Source organism: Coturnix japonica, chromosome 16, assembly GCF_054131305.1.
Source record: "Coturnix japonica strain WE chromosome 16, WE-NBRP24, whole genome shotgun sequence".
NCBI lineage: Eukaryota > Metazoa > Chordata > Aves > Galliformes > Phasianidae > Coturnix > Coturnix japonica.
Window position 1 is genome coordinate 1078862 of NC_140678.1, and position 25574 is coordinate 1104435.

General features: G+C 47.5%; 1 protein-coding gene and 1 long non-coding RNA gene across 3 annotated transcripts; one reads left to right on the forward strand and one right to left on the reverse strand.

Annotated features, from left to right (window-relative positions):
• Positions 1-251: 251 nt before the first annotated feature.
• On the reverse strand, positions 252-24652 carry MLLT1 (MLLT1 super elongation complex subunit). 2 transcript variants are annotated; one of them, XM_085517641.1, is made up of 12 exons: positions 24323-24652; positions 21265-21445; positions 18382-18464; positions 11623-11766; positions 10841-10966; positions 9329-9875; positions 6914-7009; positions 6436-6547; positions 5542-5641; positions 5300-5371; positions 4573-4644; positions 252-4147 (listed from the first exon to the last, which is right to left on the reverse strand). In XM_085517641.1, the coding sequence occupies exons 1-12, from the start codon at positions 24332-24334 to the stop codon at positions 4019-4021; spliced, it is 1674 nt and encodes a 557-aa protein (XP_085373767.1). In that variant the 5' UTR covers positions 24335-24652; the 3' UTR covers positions 252-4018. The 2 variants fall into 2 exon arrangements, with proteins under 2 accessions (XP_085373767.1, XP_015741960.2); XM_015886474.2 differs by having other exon boundaries at positions 6914-7001; positions 9330-9875; positions 24323-24651.
• Positions 11764-13562, forward strand: LOC146758151 (uncharacterized). The gene is made up of 2 exons (XR_014935026.1): positions 11764-12802; positions 13376-13562. It is a non-coding gene; the product is annotated as an uncharacterized LOC146758151 (long non-coding RNA).
• Positions 24653-25574: the final 922 nt, after the last annotated feature.

The following is a 25574-nucleotide window of genomic DNA, read 5'->3' on the forward strand; positions in this document are numbered from 1 at the left end:
GCTGCGGTGGTCTTTGTACAACGGTGCTCAGCGCTGAGGTCAGAATCCACAGGTACAAATCAACCCTTATCACCACTGTATGGGAACCATTCTTGTTAAATAAGAGCATGAGGATGTGCTCATTGGACCCTCAGCCCCCAGGAGCTGCACAAAGCACACAGGGCTGGTTCTGAGGTTGAGCACAGCTGTTGTATTTTATGGAGGCAACCACAGGTGCGGAATCAACGCAATGAACAAAAAACCCAGCGAGGTTTTTACTTTTCCATCTGACTTTATTTCACTTTTTTTTTCTAGAAAATTCCTCCGTAGGTTCCACAAATTTAACAAAAAAAAACAAAACAAAACAAAAAAAAAAAGGGTTTAAAATTCAGGACCGACAATCCTGCAGTGTAGTACAAACACGAGTATTTCTTTCCAAGTCAGTTGTGGGCCAGCTGAACTCCTTTACAGCTGAGAGCACAATTCATTTCCCAACACCGCTCTGAGGATCCTCACGTGTGAAGGTATTTAATACCTCGGCTCTGAAATGAGTCAGAATCACCCAGCTGAAGTACTTACATTTCTTTCTTTAGGAGTGCAAACTCTTCGGTTTTTGATGGCTATTTTGTGCCCTCAATGACAGCAACACCGAGCGGGTCTCATCGTTCAGCAGTAGCACTCGTACGGTGTGGGATGGCTGCAGCATTGAGGTGAACTGGGATGGGACAGCGGAGCTCCAACTGTGCTCCAATGCATTGGAGAGTGATGTGGGTCTCTGCTTGCAGAGGGACAGGATGGAGTTTGAACCTTTCACAACCATCGAGATCAGCCAAACTGTGCCTGGGTTGTTGCATCCATTTCTCTGCTAGTTCTGATGCTGCCACCTCACACAGCACAGTGAGGGCTGGTGGCAAAGCCTCAGTGCTTCCACGCATTCAGCCAGCCTTACTGCCTCTTGTTCTTATTCTTTCTTAATAGTAAATGTCAGTAACCGAAGCCTCAAGGCTTAACACATACCAGACCAAGACAACAGGAAAATACTCCTGGCCCCTCTTTTGCCCTTTAATAGGAAGGCCAAGGACAAAGGAAAAGCTGTCCTGATCTTAACCTCACCACCATTCAATTCAAAGCAACTCTGAAAGCCTTCAGACTGACCAGCACTTATCTGTGCCTTCATGATGGAGGTGAAGGACACCAAAGTAACCGAGTTCTGTCCACTTTCCATGGAGAAACCGTTATGGCTAGAAGTCAATCTTGGATATATATATATATATAAATTTTCCTTTTTTAAACAATGCAAATGCTACTACACATCCTCGAAGACCTGAAGCAATGCTGAGATCAGCACCGCCACCTCCTTCCTATTGAACAATAATCCATCCATGCTCTCAAGAGTGACACAAGAACAAACACGTTATCCACAAATACCTGTACACGGCATGTCCAGAACAGCATCCAGCCAGCCTAGAGAGGATCCACACAGGGAACTCGTCCATATGCAACTAGGAGGGGACACAAGATGAGGCCCAAATTCGACCATCCTTTGTTTGCAGAGTTCCTCCTGTGGTCCCCGACGCTACCACATACCCCAAGAAACACCAACTCTGTAGAACAACTCTAAGTACTTGCAAGAAACCTTTTAGTAACAAATCAGCATGTGCACACAATGGAGGAGAATCTATTGCTGGGGGGTGGGGGGGGACAAATCCTATTTCGGGTTTTTCAAGGAGATTATAAAGAGTCTTAAAAAAATCCATGTGTAAAATACTTCTTATAAAAACCGAACAAAATTCCCATCGATGCTCATCGGACTTCAAGGGTAAAAGTCGGTTCCAGGGCAGGACGATCCCCGTGTGCTTCCAACCAGGATCAGGATTCAGCACTGCAGCTCTCAGCCTTGTGGGCAGCAGCGTGATGACGGATCTGTGTGTGCTGGGGGCAGGACGGCGACTCAGATACTGACAGTGCCAAGGAGAAAAACGCTGCCAGGACGGACAGCAACAGCTGCAGGAGGAGGAGGAGGAGACCCTTGGGAGACCATCACCAACTTCAGTGTGCGCTGCCCATCACCACCGCTCTGCTGCTTTGGGGATGGCGGCGTCACAACCTGCACCAGGGTGAAGTGCTGCTGGGGCGGCTTCGTCTGTGCCACAGCCCCACCCAGACCCAGCACACACAAAGCAAATCCATGGATGTTCATCATGGGCCACATCCTCCATCGCTGCACATCCCTCTTCACGCCGTGCTCCACCTTCTCACTGTGCACACAGGGTTTCTATCCAGGCTTGGCATCGTCCATCAGGAAAGAAACCAGCTGAGATCACTGCTGTGATGGGGCACGCGCCTGGCATGAGCTTGATTATTTTCCTTTTTTATATATATATGTATATACACACGCACGAGACACATGAAAAGGTGGTACAAAGACAAAATTAAATGGGAATCAGGTCAACATGACCCAACTCAAACAAGCTTATCATCATATTGCCACTTCAGTTGATTAGTTGCAACATTTCCATGATAAAGAAAAGGGGGAACCCAAAACAAGGGACTGACAATTTCATCACATAGAAGGGACAGCAAACCCTGTGGCTGCTCCCCTCCCTGCAGCCCCCACCCGGCGTTTGGCAAAAGCTTATTTGGGTAAAAAAAACAGTAATTCTTCCCCTCCCAAAATACTGAATGTAGGGAACCGGAGTGTCAGAGCTTTAAGAGCTGCAGGGCTTTCTTTCCCCATGCCCACACAGCATATAGACGACACCCGGAGGTCTAGTTTAACTAGAAATACACAAGTGGTGCTGGGTTAGTGTTTACTGCCATTGCTTGCACGGGTGTGAGGGGGAGGAGGGAGGAGGAAAAGAGCCTGATCTCACCTGGTGTTACATCAGTGTTTGCCAGGTGCGTCCCAAGATCAAAATCCTCCCTTGTTTTGGTTTTCCCAAAGTACAGCCACTACTATAGGGGCCACTGTAGGAGATTCCTCTTTGAGAACATAGAACAAAACCAATCACGTCTTTTGGCAAAGTTATTCAACACTGACCAATGAAATAAGACAACAAGGTGAGTCCCTTCCAGAGCACAAAAACGCTTTGAAGGTTGCTGTCCAACTTTCATACACTAAAAATTGTCCACGAGAGGCATCGGAACAAACAGGTCAATCTTATTAAGCGCCCTTCCCCTGCCATAGCCATTAAAAAAACAGAGAAACACACCCTTAAAATCATAAGACCCAACTAGGCCCTTCTTATACATACAGTACATACATATATATAATATATATATAAAATATACAGCTTAACAGTTTTGTAGTCCTATTACAGTTAAAGCAGACTGAAAAGGAGTGAGACTTTTGTTTAGGAGCTCGGATCAGCAAACAAAAGACGTCTCAAAACCCCAAGGGGACACAGCAGGTTGGAAGGGGCTCTATCAGGGAGCACAGCCCGTCCCTGCAGGCAGCCGGAACCAATGGCAGCCAAACGAACCCAACTGCGACTGAACTCAGAGCGAGCAGAACCAGAACCCAACTGCTTTCCTCTATGATGGACCGACGAGACCCCGGGAAGCTCCTCTGTCAGCAGCAGCCCCTCACTGAGCTTTGTAAGAGCCAACGTGGCACAAATGCTTCTTCACAGAGCTGAAGGGAACTGGACTCTGCAGGCTGGTCCCAAAGACTTGGTGAGGAAAACACGGCCCGTGTTTCTTCAGGTCTCGGAGGTGCCTGGAAACGTTCCTCAAATAGAGTTTCTTGAATTCAAACTGAAGGGCCGCGCTGCAGTTGGACGCAGCCGTTCTTTTGCTCTGCTCAGGACCTGCGCCCACGCGGGCTTGGGAAGCGAGGGAGGACAGACTCAGCAATATGGTGCTTGTTTGAAGCCTACAAGAAAGTGCAGCTGGCTGTGCATTCATAGAGCATGGCTGTTCTCTAAGGCAGTGCTTCGGGTGAATTGAGAGAATAAGAAGGCCTAGTTCCATGGGTTCGTTTCCTGGTACCAATAAAGGGGATTTCTGGTTTCAAAGCAACCTGCTTCCAAGGCCGAGGTCATGTTGCTACTGCCTCCAGGTAGCTCTGCAGCTTACGAACAGTTGTTTCATCCAGGGAGAAGAGGTCAAAGTCAAAGGTTGTGTTGGTAACGTTAAAATGCCCCGTTTCCTCGATGAGGTTTACAATCTGCAAAGAACAGGAGATGAGCAACGACATAGAGCCCATAAGGCACATACAAAGCAACCCAGCTGTCCCTTTAGAAAAGCCTCACAGCCACGTGCTTCTCACAAGCATCTCCCAGTAAAGCAAAGCAGCTCCTCCTGCATTGATTCAGGTTGGGAAGCGATCTGAGCACGTTTCCTTTGCCATCATACAGCCCAGCTTAGGGACAGCTGTCAGAACCACAGGGAGATGCACAACCCACACTTCTGTGGTTTGTTTCCAACAAAAGCAATGCATGCACATCTGATACGTGCTCTATAGATCTGCATTTAAAGTGAACCAGACCATCTCAGGCAGCGAAAGGCATCACAGGGCTCTGCCTGAGACCCTCGGATACAGAGTTAACCAGTGTAAAGCACCTTGCCAGGAAGCTGACAAATGATCTCTACCTGCTGCAGCACATTGCGCTCTCGTAGTGCCATGAGTCGCCTGTGGAGCTCCACTAATTCATCAGTGTAGGCCTGTAAAGGAGGCATGAACAGAAACAGTGACACACGTGGCCTGTTGGTGCGACTGCCAAAGGGATCAGAGCAACTTGAGGCTCTTTCAGACACGTTCCTATCCCCAGTTTTACCTACATTTTGTGCTGCCTCCTCTAATCTTATCAAGTGCTGGGAGGCCACAGACCTCATACCAACACAAATGTCTTAATTTCCAAAGCAGCCTCAGATCACACTTAAACCCACAGTAAATGTTTATCCTGTGATCTATTCTGCTGGAAGCGTGTTAAAAAGGGGAAGAGCTACAGACTGATGAGTTTAAGGATCTCCAGGATTAGACTAAGGAAAATTATTACAGCTCCTGCTTGATCTATGGGGAAAAAATCCTGGACAACTCCAGATTGGAGTATTGAATCGGTGCTCACCACTGCAGCAGCAGCCACACCAGTGGCAAATAAAGCCATTTTAACATCTGGCACATGGAGAAGACACAGGGGCGTCCCTGTCTGACACACAGTTTCTGTAGCGTCCCTCTCCCACGTCCGTCCTTTCGACATCTGTTTATTGTTACACCCAATGCTGTTAACCTGCCAGCATCGAGCAATCGGAACCAGCTGAGCTGCCTCCAGTAGTTTTGTACACAGCAGGACCACGATAAGCAAATCCCCCCACACACCTTGTCGTAGGTTCCCTTCTTCAGGATCTTCTCAGGTTTGTTACAAGACTCCGGGCTTTTTCTTCCAGATGCCTGAGAGCAACAGGGCCAGACATGAATTCAATGTGATGCTTTAACAACCTGCATGCCCAGCACTTAAATTACCTCGGTGAAATAGAGGAGCATTGGTGCTACCCAGAGCTCACACCATGGCCTGAACACAGAGCAGGAAGCAGCGCTGTGTGGGCATGCAGCTGCCATACCTTATTATTGGCTGGGGGCAGCTTCTGAGCAGAGGGAGGCTCTCGACTCGGCAGGCAGGAGTCTGCGCTGTTGTCACTGTCGCTGTCACTAAGGCTCAGTCTGAAAAACAAGTAGCACAGAATTAGCATCAACAGGCAATGGGAAGCTGCAGTAAGTCCATGAGATCTGGGTGACAGCAAAGGGAAACGAATGGTGCCCACTGATTCTGTTCCCCATCACTGAACACTGCCCAGATGAACAGTAAAACATACATCGTCTATTTAGTGTTTCTGGTACAACCTCTGAGATCTCTTTAACCCTGTGCTTCTCCTGCCCTACAGCTGCAGCCTCCTTTGGATGAGCTTGTGAACCCGCTGCCCATCCCCTCAATGGTATAAAAATCATCCCTTAAAAAAGACCTAAGACTCCAGGTTTTGGCTACAGGAGCACTTCCTGAGGGCAGGAGGATAAAATGCAACTATTTGCATTGACTAAAGCAGGAAGCAGCTGTCAACCAAATCCCGTGGGAGCCAAGTCACCAACTGCCAACGTGCACCATCGGTGGAGATGAAGACCTCTCGGTTCTGAAGCAGCAGCACTGACAGCACCCACAACACTGCTCTAATCTCTGCAGATCAAAGCTGTCAGGCGCACGGCGCAGATCTGAGGCTGGCAATTAGGTGACTATTTTGAGGAGCTCAGTCACTCACACCTGCAGGCTCCACGCAGCAGCTTCCTATTTGAGCTCCACTCATCTCATCCACTCTTGTTCTCACCCCGCTGCTTCCATCGGCACATCTGCTCAGTTTGCCTCTTTCTCTGTCCCCCTCCCATCACACAGAACCCCCTTCACTTTGATTCCTCCAACCAGAGGGCAAAGGGACAGCCAGACGTCCATCATGATTCGGTACCACCTGGAATCCCGGCTGACGGGGTTTGCTTTGACTGCTGCCTCTTCCCCCGAGGAGCTGTCGTCATCGTCCGACTCCTCTGACTGCAGATCCTCCACCATGGAGCGCAGAGGTCCTGTGAGCAGAGGGGAGAAAGAGCTTCAGGAGACACAGAGCAGAACTGCAGCCCAACTCTGACCCAGATCGCATTCGTTATCATTAACACCCAGCAAGGTTTTACTGGTGCTCTAATTTTGCAGCACCCACTGAGGCAGAAAGCAAAGTCAGGGGGGGAAGGGCCCAATCCTGATGGTAAATAAATGCCAAAACAGGAAATATACTTGATCACAGTTACACTACGACCCTACTGCCTCCTGCTGAAGCATCACAGCTTTATCGCACACAAGAAACCACGTGAGCTGGGGGAAACGGGGCTGATTTTCAAGGGCCTTTCAGCTTTATGCGAGGGAGGCTGGAATAGACTTCAGTTCTGGCAACACACCTTGACTGTGGTTCTGAGACGGCTCAAAGTCGGAGTCGGAGCTGGAGTCGGAGCTGGAGCTGGAGTTGGAAGGGCTGGACTGGACAGACTTAACCCCCCATAAAAGGAAAAAAAGAAAGAGAATCTTAATCCTTCTAATCTGGGGAACCACAGAGCACAAAGCACAGCATCGTACATCACCGACACACAACCACAGGGCACACACACAATGTGAGGTGCACAATATCACTTGTGGCACCAACAGCTCCCAGCAATTCACACTTGAGTGTGAATGAAGAGCTGGAAGCAGCACCAATACTGACAGCACCCACAGAGGTTTAATGCTACACCGAGTTTCTAAAGGCGATTCCAGGAGCTGCAGAGCGTTGTGGTGCTTCAGCATCAGGGCCACGAGGTGGCAGTAGAGGCAAAGAACTATTTCCTCCCAGCAGCGGTGACTGCAGCAGTAACCGGAGGGTTTTGTCTCACTGCAATCCAGGATAAGGATTCCTGACTTCCTGAGCCACTGCACTGGGTTGGGTTTTTATTGGAGTAATTCCCTGGAAATGGAACGTTTCCATTTCGTTTTGCCATTCTTGGGAATCCACCTATTACTTCTGCTACCAAATCCTGATGGCAGAGATAACCCTCACATCCCTTTGTCACAGAACACCTTAATGCTCTCAGTGATACATCAGCAGCTTCAGGCACTAAGTCCAAGCAGCAGCAGGATTTCCATCTCAGCACTGCCCTTCCCTGTAGTTTCTCACCCAAAGATTCATTTGCTCAGCTCTATGGAAGTAAAAGGAGTGAATAGGGGTCATAAAAATGGGTATCACTCTTATCAACCATCCGGCTGCAAAGCAGAACGATTTAAGGCCAGGATCTGACACAACAGAACCCTATTGCCTCCCCTCCTGCTAACCCAGCAGGTGCCCCCCTGCAATGACCCACTATTACTGAGCAGCCCCTTCCTCCTGCTTTACCCCCCCCCCTGTGCTGCTGCAGCCATGTGAGGCACCCGGCCCAACACGCTCAGCACGGCAGGACGAAGCACAGGCCAACAAAGGGAAGAAGCAATTCTGCTCCCACGTCTCAGCCTCTCCCTTTTGTCAGCACCAGCACTGAGGCAGCCAAGCACGAGGCCACATCAGGGAACTGGGCTTTGATGGGGGGGGAAAAAAAAAATCAAATACACAGAAAGGCACAAGCAACTTTCAGCAGGGCTGCAATGGGAGGAGGAGCTCCTCCAGCCCTCTGCAGTCACACGAGCTCTCATGCCAGCAGCTCAAATGAGAGCAAGGCTGTTCCTTTCAGCAGCAGCCTGTGAGGATGTCAGCTCAGAGCAGCGAGGAGCTGCAGCCCAAAGCACGTTGCACAATGTGTTGGCTTCAGCAGCAAAGCTGATTTAAGAGTTTCCGGGCCCCGGTCCACCTCCAGCTGCTCATTCGCTTTAGTGATGTGGCTTACCACACAGATCCACAAACAGCTGTACCAGCACAAACCACAGAGCAGCAAACTGCAGCACTGGGAGCAAAAAAGAGCCCCCCAGGATGGAAAAAGAACTCCAGCAGCTTTCTCTGCTGCTGATGCCAACGCATTACGCAGTTCCATCCCATGCTTCACGTTCCATAGAAACCCAACTTGGTCCGACTGGCAGCTGCCACACTTTGCCATCCAACTCCCTGAGCTCTGCAAAGCATCCAACAGACAGCAGAGCTGGTGCAGGGGAGGACAGATGGATGTGAAACATAGTGGGCACAGGGCAGGGCAGCAGCAGACACCGTGGAACCACAAACACGGGCTGTGGTTTCACAGAGCAGCTTTAACAGCACTACGAGCTCACAGCTGTGGGGTGAACCCCAAGGGATGACACCTAGGAAATAAGCAAATAGAAAACTTCCAGGGCTCGGAGGTCAGCAGAGAACTGAATCTTGCAGAGAGGGCCACGTACCCTGTGCACACCTTAACACACACTGAGATGAACCCATGTATCCCATTAGAAGACATACAGCTTCTTCATAGTAAATACAAAGCATAAAGAGAAGCAGCCCATCAGAACCCGGTTCTTTCCCCTCCTATTTTTTGCCTTCTTTGGGAAAACAGTTTTCTGAAGGCAGAGGGTGAGGAATGTTCTTCGTTGTAAAGAGGAAAAAAATATTTAGACAGCTTGTTAAAATAGTAGTAGAATAACATGATTTGGTTTGTCTTACAACACAAGTTATTTAGATTTAACGGCACGTGGTTGTAATCTGAGCTTTAGCAAATGATGCTGCTTACAGGCTACAGCACAAATAGATTTCTTTACATATATATGTATTATTTTTTACGCTGTTTCTGGAAAGAAAAAAGCAGAAGTGAAATGATCCGCTCCATTGATGGATTCAGATCAGATTGAAAAGCATTACGATATCATAAGGGCCCAATCTGTACTCACCTCCGATTTGAAAGAATTCTCATCCTCTGAATTTGACTCCTCCATTTCCACAGGCTTTTTCATCTCCTTGGCCTCACTTTCAGATTTTACCTTCTCCACTTTGGCGTTCATCTTCTCCTTGGTTTGTTTCTTCTCCGGATACGAGGAAGATGAGGTTCTGGGGGACGTCCCCAGGATATTCTTCACCCCTTTGGAGCTGCTCTTTTTCTGCTTTTTGGCACTGGGCTTTGGTGACTCCACGTTGGACGGCCTCTTGCTGGAAGACTTCAGCTCCGGCTGCGGCCCACCCTTCGGAGAGGTGTTCTCCAGTTTGGTCTCCTTCACGGCCAGTTTTGGTTCCTTGAAAGCAGCTTTCGGAGGCACCTTCTCCTCCTTAGGCAGTTTGTTCTCTGTTGGTTTTCTGGAGGAGTCCTTCAAAGGTTTGTTTTGTTCTCTTTCAAGATCTTTGGAGGAGTTTTTGCTCTCAGAGTCTTTCCTTGGCCTCTCTCTGTGCTCCTTGGTTACTTTGTGTGGCTTGGATGCCTTGCTGCTTTCCTTGTTGGCGTCCTAAGATTTAGCAACAGAAATACACAAAAGCTTGGTATGAAATTGGTTTTTTATTCTGTGTAGAATTTCATTCTCATGTATCACATTAAAGCATTTGTTTCATGTAGACAGACAGCAGCTGATAGCAAACGTACTCATAAACATCTGAAGCAGACATTCAGGCTGCCCTCAAGTTTTGGGGCAGAAAATGACAGCAGACAAACATCTGCCTCATCTCCCTGCCCCTTCCCCTTTTTCTCCTTCCTCCCTTTCTCATAGTGTGGATCCAGGGGTTTCCCTCCACCCCATCAGTTATGGAACCAGGCAACTCTAAACAACCAGAAACATTCAGTACTACTCAATCTGTTACTGCACTTCAGCAGGAAGATGCAGCTCACCAAGACCTCCCTGTCCTGGGTACTGAATTATGTATTTTGTTGGGTTTTTTTTCCCCTAAATTTCTCTTTAGATAAACCCTACCAAATCATAAAAAGGCTTCCTTAAATTCAGAGGGCAAATAAAGGACTGATGCAGCTGACGTTTGTAAGTTCCAGTCCATTAACTGGCTTGAAAACGAGTGACACATTTATGTAGAGATTTCCAAAGCTGTCTGCACTGCATTGCTCTGGTATTAAATAATATTAAGAAGTTCTGAACTCTTTGATGGACGTTCTTCTTTCAGGCTGACACAGGGTGACAACCTCTGTCACCGATGACTCCGTCTCCTTTTATTATTGGGAAAACAGCATCACACCAGGAACTATGGAGGAAATAACCCCTGTGACAGGGAAACCGGGACGAGCTCTTAGTAGGAAAAAGCTGCAGTGAAATGAGAACAGTATAAATCACCGCAGGACTGAACTACAGAGCACAAGGGAAAAGTTTTCAGAGCCAGATCTAGCTGGAAACAGCTGCTGAACAAACCCTTGTGAGCTCCTTGTGAAAGGCTTCTACATTTCAAGGCAACAAAAGCAGGTTCCACTGACCTTTGATCCATGTGATGGTTTGGTCTTCTTGGGATCAGAGAAGGCTGAGAGTGGTATTGTGGGTAACATGGGATAATCGGGACTTGGCCTTGAAACAGTTTCTGCTCCCTCTGGCATTACCATCACCTGGAAGTAAAGAAGAGGAAAAACAGGGATGAGTGAAGTTGAGGAGGCTGTTAACACACGGTGACACCAAGTCACTGGCCCGGTTAAATTAACCTGGAAGGAAGGAGCAAGTCTTCCCCCATCCCTCCCACATCCATTTTTCTCCTAAGTTCCAGTATTTTCCATTAATTTTGTATTAGTTAAGTCACAAGCAGCCAAACCCAGCTTTAGAGGACATACACTGAGCGAGAAATGCTATCTATTAAGCTTTCCCGTGGCCAAGATGAGTATGAACACACTGGAAGCCTCTATATGGAGCCCTTCTATATAGATGCATCTCATGACACTGCAAGGTCACAGATAACCCTGGCTGCCCAACAGACAGCACACAGCATCCACAGATCACCACTTCCAAAGGGGGTCTCATCGTTTTGATGTCAACATCCAGGTTTTAATTGAAAATAAAGCACCACTCATCACACAAGCAACGGCTTAATTCTGCTCCTAGCGCTGCACTCGCATCACCAGCAGGGAAAGCTGGCAGGGTCCTTTCAATGAATGCAGACAGCTGCAGCTTACGGGGCTGCACGCAAAGAGAAAACCTCAGAACAAAACTAAATCCCCACACATTTTAACAGCACCTCTTCAGCTCTCTGATCCCTCTGGCAGGCACTTACCCCTCCAGCCTTAATAAGTTTGCGTCTGAATTCCTTGGTGGGGTTGTTGAAAGTCAGTTTCTCACAACGCAGGTGGTTCACTGGTGGATTTCCCTCCAAGTTTAAAAACAGGTCGTACGTGAAACAAACCTTCTTCGGCTCCTCCTAAAAACAAGACAGGCTTTGGGAAAAAGGAAGACGTTTGGCAAGCACCCTGACTCAGAGGATGCAGACAGTCAGTCACTCCAGAGAATCCCAAATAAACCACCAAATAAGTGCTGCATTCATCGTTTTTCATCATGAGATCAGAGCACTTTCCAAGGCTGGAAAATAAACAGCTTGTACCTCCAACCTGAGTTAGCAGACCTTGCACCACCAGACGCTCAGGCGCTGCTTCTGCTGCAAAGGAAACACACGGGGAAGGGACAGCAGCTGCAATGTGAAGTTTGAAGGCATTCTAGGAAAGCAACCTCACAACTTTTATCTGCTGCTTTTAACCAAATGCAGCGGGAAGCAACTGAACTACAGCTATCGATATTATAAAACCCCATAACCCTTCATTTATTTAGAGAGAACTTCTGAACTTGGAAATCCCTTCATTCCCATTCCCCCAATGGCTGATATTTCGTGCTGTTTCTGCCCTATAAAAGATGGCTGGGCTGTTTCCTGGCCTCTCCCTGTGTTCTGCAGTTCGAGATGAAAACTCCACGGTGGCAAAAATCGACTCTCCTGTTACAGCACATTCAGTATTTACATGAATGCATCCCATATGCCCCATTCAATGCGCAACATCAAGCAGCTGCACAGCAGTCTTTTCCACAATTCATATCCAGCAGCTTGATTTCCTGGTGTAGCTGCATTGTTGTATGGGAACAGATGCCGCAGGCTTCCAGCCCGAGCCATTAGATTTACTGAAAATAGGTTGAAGCAACAAACAGCTTCAGACCACACTGATTCCTGCTGCGGGATGCCGGCATCGCTAAATAAGCCATTGCTCGTACAAACTTATTCTCCTCATAATGAAAAGTGCTGTTACCACACCTGGTTTACATCAAAGTCAGCACTGGAAGCCCACCTGGGAGCTCAGGTCCCCCCCAGACAGGGGAAGGCAGACATCTAAGCAGCCACACGCAATAAAAAAGTCTCAAATTAACAAATAAGAGCGTGCTACCGACACGAGGGTCTGCAGAACATCTCCTGGGTAAGTGCTGAGGAACCCAGTCCTACCTGAAAGCATTCGATGCCTGTTACAACACAGGAGTGGGAAGAAAACCCCCCTCGTCATTTTCTTCTTTGCTACAAAAACTGTCCTCATTAACCAAACCATTAGTGAGCTCGGCATGTGTGTGCTCATGTCGGAGTTAAAACAGCAGCTGGAGAGGGTCCCTCAAAGTCTAATAAACTTAAATGAAGGATGAACAGTAATCCAAATGCGGCCTAGGAATTGTTTCTAAAACGCTTTCCCCAGTTTACAACACAGAATCAATTGATCTCGGATGCATTAGCAAAAGCAGGCTTCGGTCAAAGGCCCTTATGGCACATGGTCAGAGCTCTGCTTCGTCATTTGCCCCTTTGCTTTCAGAGCAGGAGAAAAGAAATAGAAGATTCCCTTCCCTTTTGTCTCAGGTCTTCTATGTTTTTATCCATACAGGCTGTCAAAGAACATCCCAAATATTTACCACATCTCTGTGATGAGTTTGGTTGTTTGGTTTTTTTTCCCTTTAATTTTATTTTTTGTAAAATTAAGGCAGTTTTTCAACACTTCTTTCTCCAGCTCTCAGCCCCTGACCCATCTGGGAACCAAGTCCCAGCCAAGTGGCACCACCATTAAATTATCCTTTGTATCGGCTCAGGACATCAGAAGACCTCATCCAAGTGAATAGTCGAGCTTACAGCACTCCTAAAAGGAAGAGTACAAAAGTCTCAAAGCTAAAAGCTGCAAATAAATACCCTTTACTGCCTTCATTGGCTGCTAATGATTACAGCTCAGGGCACTCCAAAGCTTAACCCATCCGGTCTTCCCTAAAAGCTTCTCCCCTCTAAACAACCATTAAGAGCAGGAGGTGTGGGGTGGGGGGGTGGGGAAAGAAAGAAGAAAGCCAATTGATCTGGATCTACACAGAAAGCCACACTTTGGAATCTTTCTGAATAAGATGTTGGGATTCACTCATTCTCCAGGCAGTTTTCACACAGCAGCACCACTTATCTCCTCCTGACTGACTTGAGTAGCATCCATGAAGCAGGGACAAGCTTTGCTCTGAGGATTCCACCTTCCCATATTTGAGCCTTGCTGCCGATGAGCAAAACCAAAAAGAGAAGAGGCTCTTTCTGTGGGTATTTCCCTTCCCTCTGAGAAAAACCATAAGCCTCACTTCTACCTGCCCCTTAAACCTCAGCTGTGAGAGGCAAAGCAGGCAGCTGTGCCATCAGGTTAAGGCCCAGCCACTTCCAAACCCCCTGCACGTGTGAGCTCTGCCTGCCCCACCACCAACCTGAGCCTGTTATGCTTTATTTCCACTCCTTCCAGCTTCCTGCCTGCACTGACAGCTGCTGCAGTTCCGAGTGATGGAGTTGCTTTGTTTTTCTTTCGAGTTGTGAAGCAATGGGTTAAAGTTCTTCTGGCACCGTTCTGTAAGAGCAGGAATTTTTCAAAGTCTTTTGTTCAAATTTCCTGGTCCTGTTTTGCAGGCAGGGTGTGCCCTTTGCCACTTCACACAAATCAAAAGGATTTCACTGGTAGCGTGCGCATAGAGCTCGTAAATCACTTTTAGAAAGCCATAAAACAAAATTATCTACTACAATCTAGCACACCAAGGAAGCAGCCTCGTGGTTATTCAATAACCATAACATCCAGCAGCACTTCCCTTCTGCCACACATCCAGCTGGACCTGGTTGGCAATGCCATAGAAACCAGCCCTGCAGAGCTGAGCTCTGCTTCCACACCCCCAACCTACCTCAGGACTGCCCTGAGTCCTGCTTCAGACAGAGGACTTGAATTGAATAGGGCAGCATGTAAGTTTAAAGCAAGCAGCCTTATGTTACACCCTGCTCACGTGGCACCTTCGTTGAGATGCTGTAGGGTTCAGTAAAATAACCGAAGGGCGTTTTGCAGCAGCTCCTGTTTGAGGCCTTTTGCTTTCTTTGAATGTGAGGAAAATAGTCTGTGTGCTCAAACAGAAGCACAAATTCCATCATCTCTCATAAACCCACAACACGATGCTGGCTGCTGCTCGGCAGCGCTGTATGACCTGACCTACCAAAGCTCTGTGTGCTGCAGTGTCTTAACACAACACAGTGTCCACGTTGCATTAGGACAGCCTGCCTCACATCAGAATAGCACGAGGGTATAGAACTGACCTATTTCATTATGATGCAGCTGAAGCTGAAGTCATACCTGTACTACAGCCTCCAGATTCAAGTGTATACCACTGCAAGACAAGGATCTGGAGACAAGGATGCCAAGAAAGAAGAATCAGGACTGCTGAAATGGGGTGGGAAAGAGTAATAGAAAAACAGCACCGTGTTTGTTGTACCCAGTTTGTATTGATTCAAGCACCAGAAGCCATTCGCCAGCAGCCCTCGTTACAGGAAGGAACACAAAGGACTTAAAAATAGAAATACCATACTAACAGTTTCAGTCCAAATATTCCCAGATGATCCAGTATCGTTAGTCAACGGCGTTTCCAGAAGCTTTATTATTTAACCTGCTGAGCTCCTGACATTTATTGTTCAGGTTCAGCTGCAGGGTTACAGCTGCCGGCAGCACTGAGTTGGACTGCAGAGCTCCCAGCATCGGCTCCTGGGCTCTCCAGAAGTCAGACATGAGCCCTCCATGTTTATAGCAATGCTCAAAATACGTATATTCTGTGATTCAGAGGACAAGACTGAGAGCATCTCATGAAGAACTAAACGACAGCGCAGGACAAGTGCATGCCAACAAGGCAGAGGCACAACTGTGTTTATGCAGGACAGGAATTGGCTCTTGCATCTTTCTTAATGCTCTGCTGGCACGTCTCTGTCTGATGGGGAGGAATCAAAAGCCTCAGTGGGGCCAAGAGCTCCGAGCAGGCACAGAAAGGTCTCTGCACACAGGAGCTGGTGGGCAGCTTTATGCAGACTTGCCTCAAAAAAGTCCCTGATGAGGTTCATTAAAAACACACTGAAGCCATTCTTCATAAAGCAGTTCCTTAGCAGTGAGCAGGCCCGTTTTCATCAGCCAAAGCAAAGAGCACGCTGGCTCTGACAGCCACTATTTATCATCCCAGTAACAAATTAGAACAGAGAAAGGAAACTGCTAAGAAAGGAGGCTTCAACTGGGGGAAAAAAAAGTTCCAGCCAACCATGGCAAAGATCAGGCCTCCAAGATTACTTCACTCCCACTTCAAATCCTTTTCCCTCTCACCTTTACAAAGCCAAACATGCATCGATAAACAAATCCCAAAGCCTTTACAGCTCTTGTTTCAGCTGAGAGGATACACTTCAATCAACAGAAAGTGCTAGAATGTAGGGAGCATATGGCCACAAAGAGCCACCCCACTCATCCCAGGCAGCCAGCTCCAGAACTGCCCTTTTAGCCCACCCCAAATGAATCCATAACATCCCTGCAAAAAGACCGATTCAAAAATGAACACTGTAAAATGCTGTCATCAATTCAGAACAATATATGCTCCCCACATAACAGCTGATCCCCACCAGTGTCAACAGGTTTACAGAGATCAGAGCGAACATATGGTCGTTAAGCAGTAAATACTTATTTATTTGGTACTTGAACGTCACATTCTTCAATGAAGGAGAAAATAAGTGTGTTCTAAGCCCTCACCATTCATCCTTCTCTTTCCCATGTTTTAACTTCTACTACGTCCCAGCCTTTGCATTGCTGTGTTTCACCTCTTGAGCCCTGAGCACTGGAAATAACCACAGAACTCTTCATATTTGGGATAGTCTCAGCACCAAGCATCCAATGAACCCAATTCTCCTCAATGGGCAGCTTCTGAATTTCCAGCAGCCATACAGACCAATATTGGCCTCCCAATGGGGGAGGTCCTGTGCTCTGTGAGGAGCATGTAAGGAATAGAGAGAAAGAAAGCATACAGATGGAGACAGTGCAAACAAGGGCACCTACAAAGAGATGCAGGAGGGGCAGAAACGAGAGAGGAGGATCTGAGAAGTGAAAGAAAGCCACAGGAGACACGCATGAGAACAGACTGGGTGAAGAAAGGAAGAGGAAAGAAGGCAGAACAAAACATCTCACCCATTGCAGTGGGTACGAGCAATTAGCATAGGGAAGCTCAGATGTTTTGGACAGGAATGTAAAGGCAGATTTTGAACCTGAACTGAGCCAAAGTCAAACACAGGCAGAAAGTTTCCTGATTGCCAACCAAAACCTCACAGGGGCCAACAGAAGTCAAACTGCTTCTAAGCTTTCCGGGTTGGGGGCATTTTTGGTGTTCCTTTTTGTTTGCTTTTTGGTTTCTGTGCATTCAAGTCAAGTTTAGCTGCTCTACCAACAGCTTTCATCCTCTATCCTTGAACTGCCCCATCCTTGAGGCCTACCCCACCCACCCAAAACCGAGCTGGAAGCAAAGAATTCTCATCACAGTTCCTCAATCTCATTATTTGGCATGTTACTAACTTGGATTGAAAGTAAGGCAAATCAATGTGGCAAGTGGAAAAAAAAAAAAAAAAAAGAAAAAACAACCTTAAAATGCTGATGATTCAAAAATGACACCACTAGGAGAACAGCAGTGTGCTCAGTTAGGGTAAGAAGGAACCGACAGACGTGTTTGTGGGAGGTACAGGGGAAAAGATGCTGAAGCGAAATAGAATTAGGTCACGATAAATGCTCCTCTGCACAGCAAACCTGGGGTCATGTACTTAGTATACTTAGTATTGAGGGGTGGGGGGGAGAGCACACATTACTATGAGGTAGCTTCAAGCTTTAATGTTTCATTTATCTAAGTTCCCTCCCAGGAATAATAAGCAGAACCTTTTCACTCCCTCTTCCCTCCCCCCTTTTTTGAAGTAGTAATCAAAACCAGAAAGATTCTGTATCCGTGCTTAACAAAACAATTCAACTGAAACTGAGTTAATACAAATGCAAGTGTCCAAATCTCTGTTTTCATAACCTTCTTCAAGTCATGCAGCACGTGACCTCTGTGGTAAGACTTAAAGCAAGTAATAAATCCCAAATTTTAACACTCATTTGTTGGCAGCGCATCTTAAGATTTAAAATATTTCGTGTTTTCTTTTTTGGAAGAATACTGAATCAAAATGACAGCGTTTTTAACACAGCTTTAAATACCTGTTCCACAAATGCAAGTCTTTGACTCAGGCTCGTGTAAATTTTATACCTACACAGCTATTAAAAGAAACCTGCAAAAAATTAATTAATTTCTACATATACTGCCAGTCAACACAGCAATTCCAAATGCTTAAGAACCAGTGTTTTACACTGATTTACTTACACGTTTGCAAAAGGCATTTGAAATGGGTTTAATGTTATCCATGGTAGAGAAGGTTGCCACAAGTGGCCCAATATCTGTTCAGAACCTCCAGGGCCATCACGCTGTCCTGATATCACCTTTCTATACAATCCCATTTCTGCCAAACGCTTTCTTTTGAAGTCTGGCAGGAGGTTCCAACTCCCAGTTAAATTCTATTTATTAGAGTAATAAAAAACACACACATAAAACAGTCACATAATTTAAGAGTCTTTCTGTCAGGCAGTTTCAGTCTCTGGCACAGCTCAAAACAATTACAAGACCAGAAATCAGATTCTACCTTATTTCTGAAGTACACTTCAATGGGCATAATGAAGCCCGCGTAGCCAGACTCCTCCACTTTGTACGGGGGCTCCTTGCACACTGAAAAGAGAACACACAGACGTTAACTTGGAATACAATGCCTCTTAATCTGAGCCAAAAACGAGTTGTAAGATGAGAAATGTGGCTCTGACAACCGATGACTTCGTTAAAAGAGAGATCTTTGTGGAGGAAAAACCAGCACCTCAGTGAGATGGTGCCCATGGGTTCGGTGAAGAGCATGAAAATCTGTGATTAGCTCCCCCCATAGAAAGGAAACATAAAACACACCATGCCACAGACTCAGTAAGACTCTTCCCCCCTCCTCTTTGCTACGATACAACTACATCCCTGTGCTGCTCCCATTAGGGCCATAGTGAAAAAAGTGCAATGCTTCAAAGGGTGGGAATCTGAACAGTACAGAAAGTTAAATTTACTTTGATGCCAACGTTTATTCCTCAAGACAGGATAATGTGCAACCAGGGTTGCTGGTTCATCCCCTTGGAGCCCTCTCCTGCAATGCTTAATCTTCATAATTACGTAATAGCCACCCTACGAGCTGCCTCATCCCAGCCCTCTAACAAACCTGAAGGGCACACAAACACTGCTGTGTAGTTCATACGTGTGGAAATGGAGGGAGGTGAAGCAGTGTGCTGCTGCCTGCTGCAGGAATACAGGCTGCTAAAGTTAATCGCTTTAAGAAATTAACCTACGTGCTTCCTGCCTCAGCTCCCCGTTCCACTACCTGTTGTGTTTTCATGTTATTAAACCCTATCACCTACCTGTTGTGTTTTCATGTTACTAAATCCCCCCTATCACCTACTGTTGTATTTGTGTGTAGTGAGAGGCAGCTCAAAGGATTCCAGAATCACTTGGCCACGGCACAGCTATACATAGCAACTGCCAGCAGCAACATGAGACCGACACAGCAATTCTCCCTCTCAGGAACCGGATGCACTTGCACACAATTCATGCACTACAATACATGTAAATCAGTCAATAAAGTAATTAGGGGAGCTGGGTGAAATTCTTCTTACTTTCTCTAAAGAGCTGCAAGTGGGATCATTAGGAAACTGTACCTCAAACCTAAAAAGCACAGCAATTTCCTTGTAGCACTGATACACTATTCCCAGCTCTAAGCACCATCATAAAGGTGCCAGGAAGCAGTATTGAAAATTCAACTGCAGGGAAAAAAAAAGAGCCTACCTAAAAATACTCAACATCCCCACAACGACTTGAATTCTTGCATAGAAACCCCCCCACTACTTGTGGAATAAAAGCACAAACAGTGCCAGCATGGAATCAGGAACCTTAAGATGATTTGCCAAGCAGCCTTTGTTCCTTTTCCACCCTACCCTAAGAAGTTAAACTCGATACAGAAACAATCTGCCCGTAGCACAAACCCACCCTCAACAACAGATTTTGCCTTAAGGAAGGGAGAGTCAACAGAAGAAACTCCTCCAATCTAGAAACAGTGTGCACGTGCCACACAGCTGACCTACAATCTACTCCTTGGTCAGAGGCATGTTGGCTACGTAAGCAAGCTTAAGAAAGCATTTAAAACCTAAGAGAACAGAAAAACTCTCTTTAAAGGTAGATGACACGGCAACCCGCTGAGCAAAGACAATGTGCCATCCCAGTCCAGTTGTTTGTAATAATGTAATTACACTGGGTGACAAGAATTGTAGCACTGCAGATTGTAATTTCTGTTCTACAAATTAGCTTCCAGCTCAGTATTGCGCTGCCTTATCATACATCAGTTTTACTACGTCAGTTTGAAGGAGATATTATTAACATCTACACTCAATTCACATCCCTGGGAGTTGAAAACCTCGGAGATGCTTTGTGTTGTGGACTCACAAATAAGTGGTGCAGGAAACAGCCCCAAAAAAGTATCTCGGAGAACATGCATTACAAAGTAATTTATAGCAATACTGCTAAGCAGTCAGCACTCCCGGTAACACTACATAATAACAGTGTTGTGAATGCAGTTACACAATCTCAAATAGATCTAAGGCCCGGCTGCTGCCAAGAAGGGCAATTCCTTGCTCCTCCACCACGCATTCCAGCTGCCCCACGACAATAAGGTTCATGTTGCTGCACACTCAGAGCAAAGAACCGATCCAGCAGAAAACAGCACTGCAATTTTTGTAGCGTTATTTTGCTGTGTAGCTTCCCAACCCCGCTGACTGCACCAGAGCTTACAGAAAATACATGACTGAATATCCTGAGCTGGAAAGGACCCACAGGTAAATCCAACCCCAGGCTCCACACTAATCCATCCTCTATGACTGACACAGTGCTGCCCAAACAATATCCATCCATCCTCTGGTGCAGAACCTTTCCCTAACCCTCACCTGAACCCCCTCCCACCCAACACAGCTCCATACCATTCCTTAGGTCCTATTGCTGACACAGGAATCAGTTCTTCCCCCTCCACTCTGTGCTGAACAAACCAAAGGACCAATGCATTAGTCTCCCTGCTCCAGCCCATACACTGGTCCCCTGTCTGAGGGCCTCTCGCCCATCACACACTTCCAGCTTTTGTTGGCCAATATTAACAAACCAAACCCTCCTTTCCCATTCGGTAACACGAATCACCTTCTGCTGTCACTGTCTTAGGAACCTGCACATAGTGCTGGGAGGAGAAAGCAGCTCACCTCCAAAGCTTCCAGCAGAAGAAAGGTCTCATCCTTTCTCAAACAAAGATGTAAGGTGAGGTAAGAATCAAGAGCAAGGAAGGTATATTTTGTTCCTCTTCAACAGGAGATTTTACAGAAACATGACAGTACGACACAGCCTGAACTGCACTGTGCTGTTTCACACATAAGACCTAAAAAGCCATCTTCAGAAGGTGACTCACCTCGTTTGGGTTTCGGGAAGCTCTCATGCAGCCTGAAGACCACCTTCTCCACGAAGTGCTGGATGTCACACTGCTCCGGGCCACGCACAAACACCATCCAGTCATGGGTGAACCCCTCAGTCGTGGGCTTCTTCCTCAGCTGGGCTCGGTGCCCCAGCTCCAATTTGACTTGAACTGTGCACTGTTTCAGGACAGAGGTCAGACCATAAGCACATCACATCACACACCAGTGCTGAGCCCCACAGACTGAAGATGCTGGATAACAACAGTCTAACAGTCTCCACAGAGAAATTAGTCTCGTTCTGAAAACTACAGTGTTATCAACCAGAAAAGGCTTTATAAATATAGCTCCGAGCACCTCCTCATACCTAATTTTTTTCCCTAACATTAGCACTGCAGAGAAAATGGCTTTAGAGGAGGGGTAGGTTTATCTGCCTCTCTTATCAACTAAAGTGTCAGCAAAGCCCTAATTGCGGAACCTTTATTTCTAGATAGCATCAGAGATAGAAACTGACGTTCACAGCACTAACAAAACTAAAATGGGAAAAATCAGACCGTGAATTGGTGCCTGATGATATTCTCAAGACTCTGTAATTCACTGGAACACAGCTACGATCCCCCATTTGGTTCAATACATTGTACTAACTGACTTTCAAAGGCAAAGTCAGCATGGACCATGCCTGCACAACATCCAGTACAAAAATGACCTAATTCTGATGTGTAGTCCTGAATTCTAATCATAGAACAGCAGAGGTGTATTCAGTAACACAAAGTAAAATAAATAACAATAATAAATTGTCTTAAATTTCCTTAAAAAACCAAGATTCAGATGCTGTAAAGATCCACATCTTCCTGCAGACTTTGCGGTCAGAAGACAGCAAATGAGTTTAAAAGATATAATAGGGAAAAGCAGATGTGATTCAGACACAAGCTAAAGGAAGCAAATCACAGGGCATGATTGCTAGAGATGGAATCACACCCAGGATACCTGACTACTCGTTAGGTTCATTCTGTGTGTATGTTATCCAAACTAGACCAGCAGCGCAGCCATCTCAATTTAACCACGGCCAAATTCAGCAGCTGGAACTGTATGAAAAATAACCGGGCTGCTTTTCAGTCCTTATGCCCTTCTTCACCTAAGACTTGAAAATAAGCATTGCCTTGTCAGCTCCCAATGAGGAAAGGCAACCAAATTTGTCATTACCCGTATTACAAGCAAACACAGACCCAACCTGAGGGCACGATGTTAAACGTTGAACGCAGCAAAAAAGGAAAAACCTCCTGAGCTTTAGGACAAACAATCAGCAAAATTATTATCCACACTTTGCTATCGAGGAGCTGCAGCAGAAAACACAACCATGATAAATGCTCAAAAACCATTTTGTGTGCCCAACCCAACCTGATATTGTGTCACAAAGTGATTTTCGGAGCATTGTTAATACTTTCGGAGAAAGCATTCAGTCACTTCATCTCACTGTTTTCTTTTTCTTTGTACAAAGATCACAAGGGAAACCTACAGGGTATCAAAGCTCCATCTCCCAAATCACAGTTCAGTTCTAATTTCAACTATAAACCTTAACGCAGCCTTTCAGGCAATTATCCTCACAGTAAAACAGCTTCGGCTGCCATCAATCCTAAGACTCAGAGGCAAACTCATGTAATTAATTGCTTCACCTGCTTTACTAACACATTCCTTCAGACTGCCGTCTTCTGCAAGCCCTCCTGGCAGGCCATTTTCCTCTTTTGTGCTTCAGGGCTTATCTACACTGGCTCCATCTCGCTCCCGCGCTAAAATGATGCTGCATGGCCGTCTGCTCCTCTGTGTCACGTTAAGGAATGAGATGAAGGCGAGTTGCTTCACTCAAAGCATGGTCATCTCTTCCATAGCGGACGAGTTCTATATGGAGAGGTGGCCTAAAGCCCAGGACCACTTGGGAGGGCGCCCATAGGCACGGCTTATACCTGGGCATATATCCTACTGTTTGGGTATCAACCGATCTACTTTGTTTTGCAGCTTCACCTTAAGGAATCCGTAATTCCCCTTTACATTCTGCTACTGCTGCCAGCTCCTGCCCCCCTCCAGCACAGCGCAAATGGCTGTCACACGCACTATTTGCCTTCCTAGCTGAAACGACTGAGAAATTTTAGCTGAGAAACAGATGGGACTATGTGGAAGAGAACAAAATTAAACATGAAAGAACAGCTCAGCAGAGTGAAAGTTGTACTCGCGATACTCCTCACGTACCGGTCCAATTAACAACCCCTCTGAATTAAGGCAGAAGTTGAAACACATTTGAAAATAACACCTCCCAAATGTAACAAACACCCAAAGTCGTTCCGCTAAAAACAGAGCATTTCTTTCTTTTTCATCCCCCCCCCCCCACTTCCAAGCATGTCTCTCAACAAAGGGAAACCAGGATCCCATTCAAACGATTTGTAATAATACAAAAGGAGCCTGCTTTTCAACTTCATAAATGCTCTGTAGCGCACTCTGCTATTTGTTTGATGCTCTAATTGCCTGAAAGCCATGACCAGGCTCCATCCGGCCTCCTCGGGGTTATTATTCGCAGCATAGCGGGCCCTACCTCAGGCAGCGCAGACCTGGCTGCAGCCTCGCACACAAAAGGGCCTTTGCAGGGCGACCAGGTGAACTTCCAGCCCCTTCTCCTCCCTCTGGGGCCCTACAGAGCTATTGAGGCAGCGGGAACCCCCCTCCCAAATGCACTGGGAAGGGATGGGGGGGGGGGAGCAGGGCCATAATGAGACTAGGCAGGAATGTGCGGGAAGCGCGGCTGCCACCCCCCACTGAGGGCGAGGCTGATGCGAGGCCGCCCAGGATGGGGCGAGGGCTCAACCCCCCCCAACCCACAAAAAAGGCGATATAGGGGAAATGGGGGAGATACCCCAACCAAGGGAAGGGGGGGGGGGGGTGGTAGATCTGGGTGGCAGATCTCATTTAAAGGGGCCCCGCCCCCCCATCCTGCTGTGGGGATCGTGCTATGGGGGGGGTCGTGCTATGGGGGGTCTATGGCTCTAGGGCTGTGTGGGGTCCCCTCACCTGATTGTCCATGGCTGATCTCAGCGCTGCAGGCCCCGCTCCCTCCTTCACTCTTTACCGCCGCGTTGGTTCAGCTGGGCGGTCGAAGGGGAGGAGGGGGGGGGGGGGGGGTCTTCTTTTTCCCTCCCCCACTTTCTATCCTGCTCTCTCTGTCCTCTCTCCTCTCCGTCCCCCCCCACCCCCCTCCCCGGTTGCCGCCGACTCGGTCGTCGTTCGGTCGCGGCCCCTCACGGCCCCGCCGCCGCCGCTCGCCTCATTGTGTGTCACTCACAGGCAGCAGCCCCGCCACCCCCCGCCGCCCGCCCTCACGGAACCGGAAACCGACGCCACATGACAGACACTCGCTTTCAACCAATAGAGGCTCAGCTTTACGCCGGGAGGCGGGGCTTCCGCTTGAGCGCCGCCGCTATTCCCCGCCTCCACATAACGGGCGGCTGTTCTGTCCAATGGGACGCCGAGGAGGCGGGGAAAGGGGCGGGGCTTGAGGTGGGTCAAGCGGGGAGTGGTAGGCGGGACGAGAAGTGGGCGGGGCTTCACTTCTCCCGTGCCTCCTTCGCTCCCCTCCCCCTCAGAGCGGTGGGCGCGGCGCTGAGGCGCGCTTCGCTCCTTCAGCGTGGCCGGGCCCTGCGCCCCGTTTAATCCCCTCACAGTCCGCTATCCTCACACCGGTACAAGCACCCCTTCCTCAGCCTACGCCTTCCCTGCTCTAAGCGAATCTGCCCCGTTTTGTTCATTTCGTACGCAAATGAGCCTAAGAACAAGGGAAACCGCAGCTCCCAGGGGCAGGGCTGAGCCGTGATGAGGAGGAACCAGCTCCTTCAGCCTCTTTTTGCCCCCATTTTTCCTCCATCTCCATGATTTTTCCCAATATCACCCCCATTCTCACACGTTCTCCCTCAGCCTCCATCGTTTTATTCCTTTTTGTTTCCTCCATGGCCGCCCCAGTGTCCTTTATTTTCCACCCCTTTCTCCTCATACACCGTTGCTTTTCCTCATTATCCCGTTATTTTCCCTCAGTCTCCCCCTAGTTTCTTTCACCTCCCCCTCAATCTCCCTTATATTCCCCCTTTCACATTCCCCTTCTCAAATCATTCCCCCCTCCCCTTCTGCCTCATTTTCCCCCTCACACACCTTCACTTCCCCTCTTTCTCCCTCAATTTCACCTCGATTTCTTTCATTTTTCCCCTCATTCTCCCCTATTTTCCTTCAATACCCTTCATTTTCCCCCCACACCTTCTGGTTCCTCCATTTT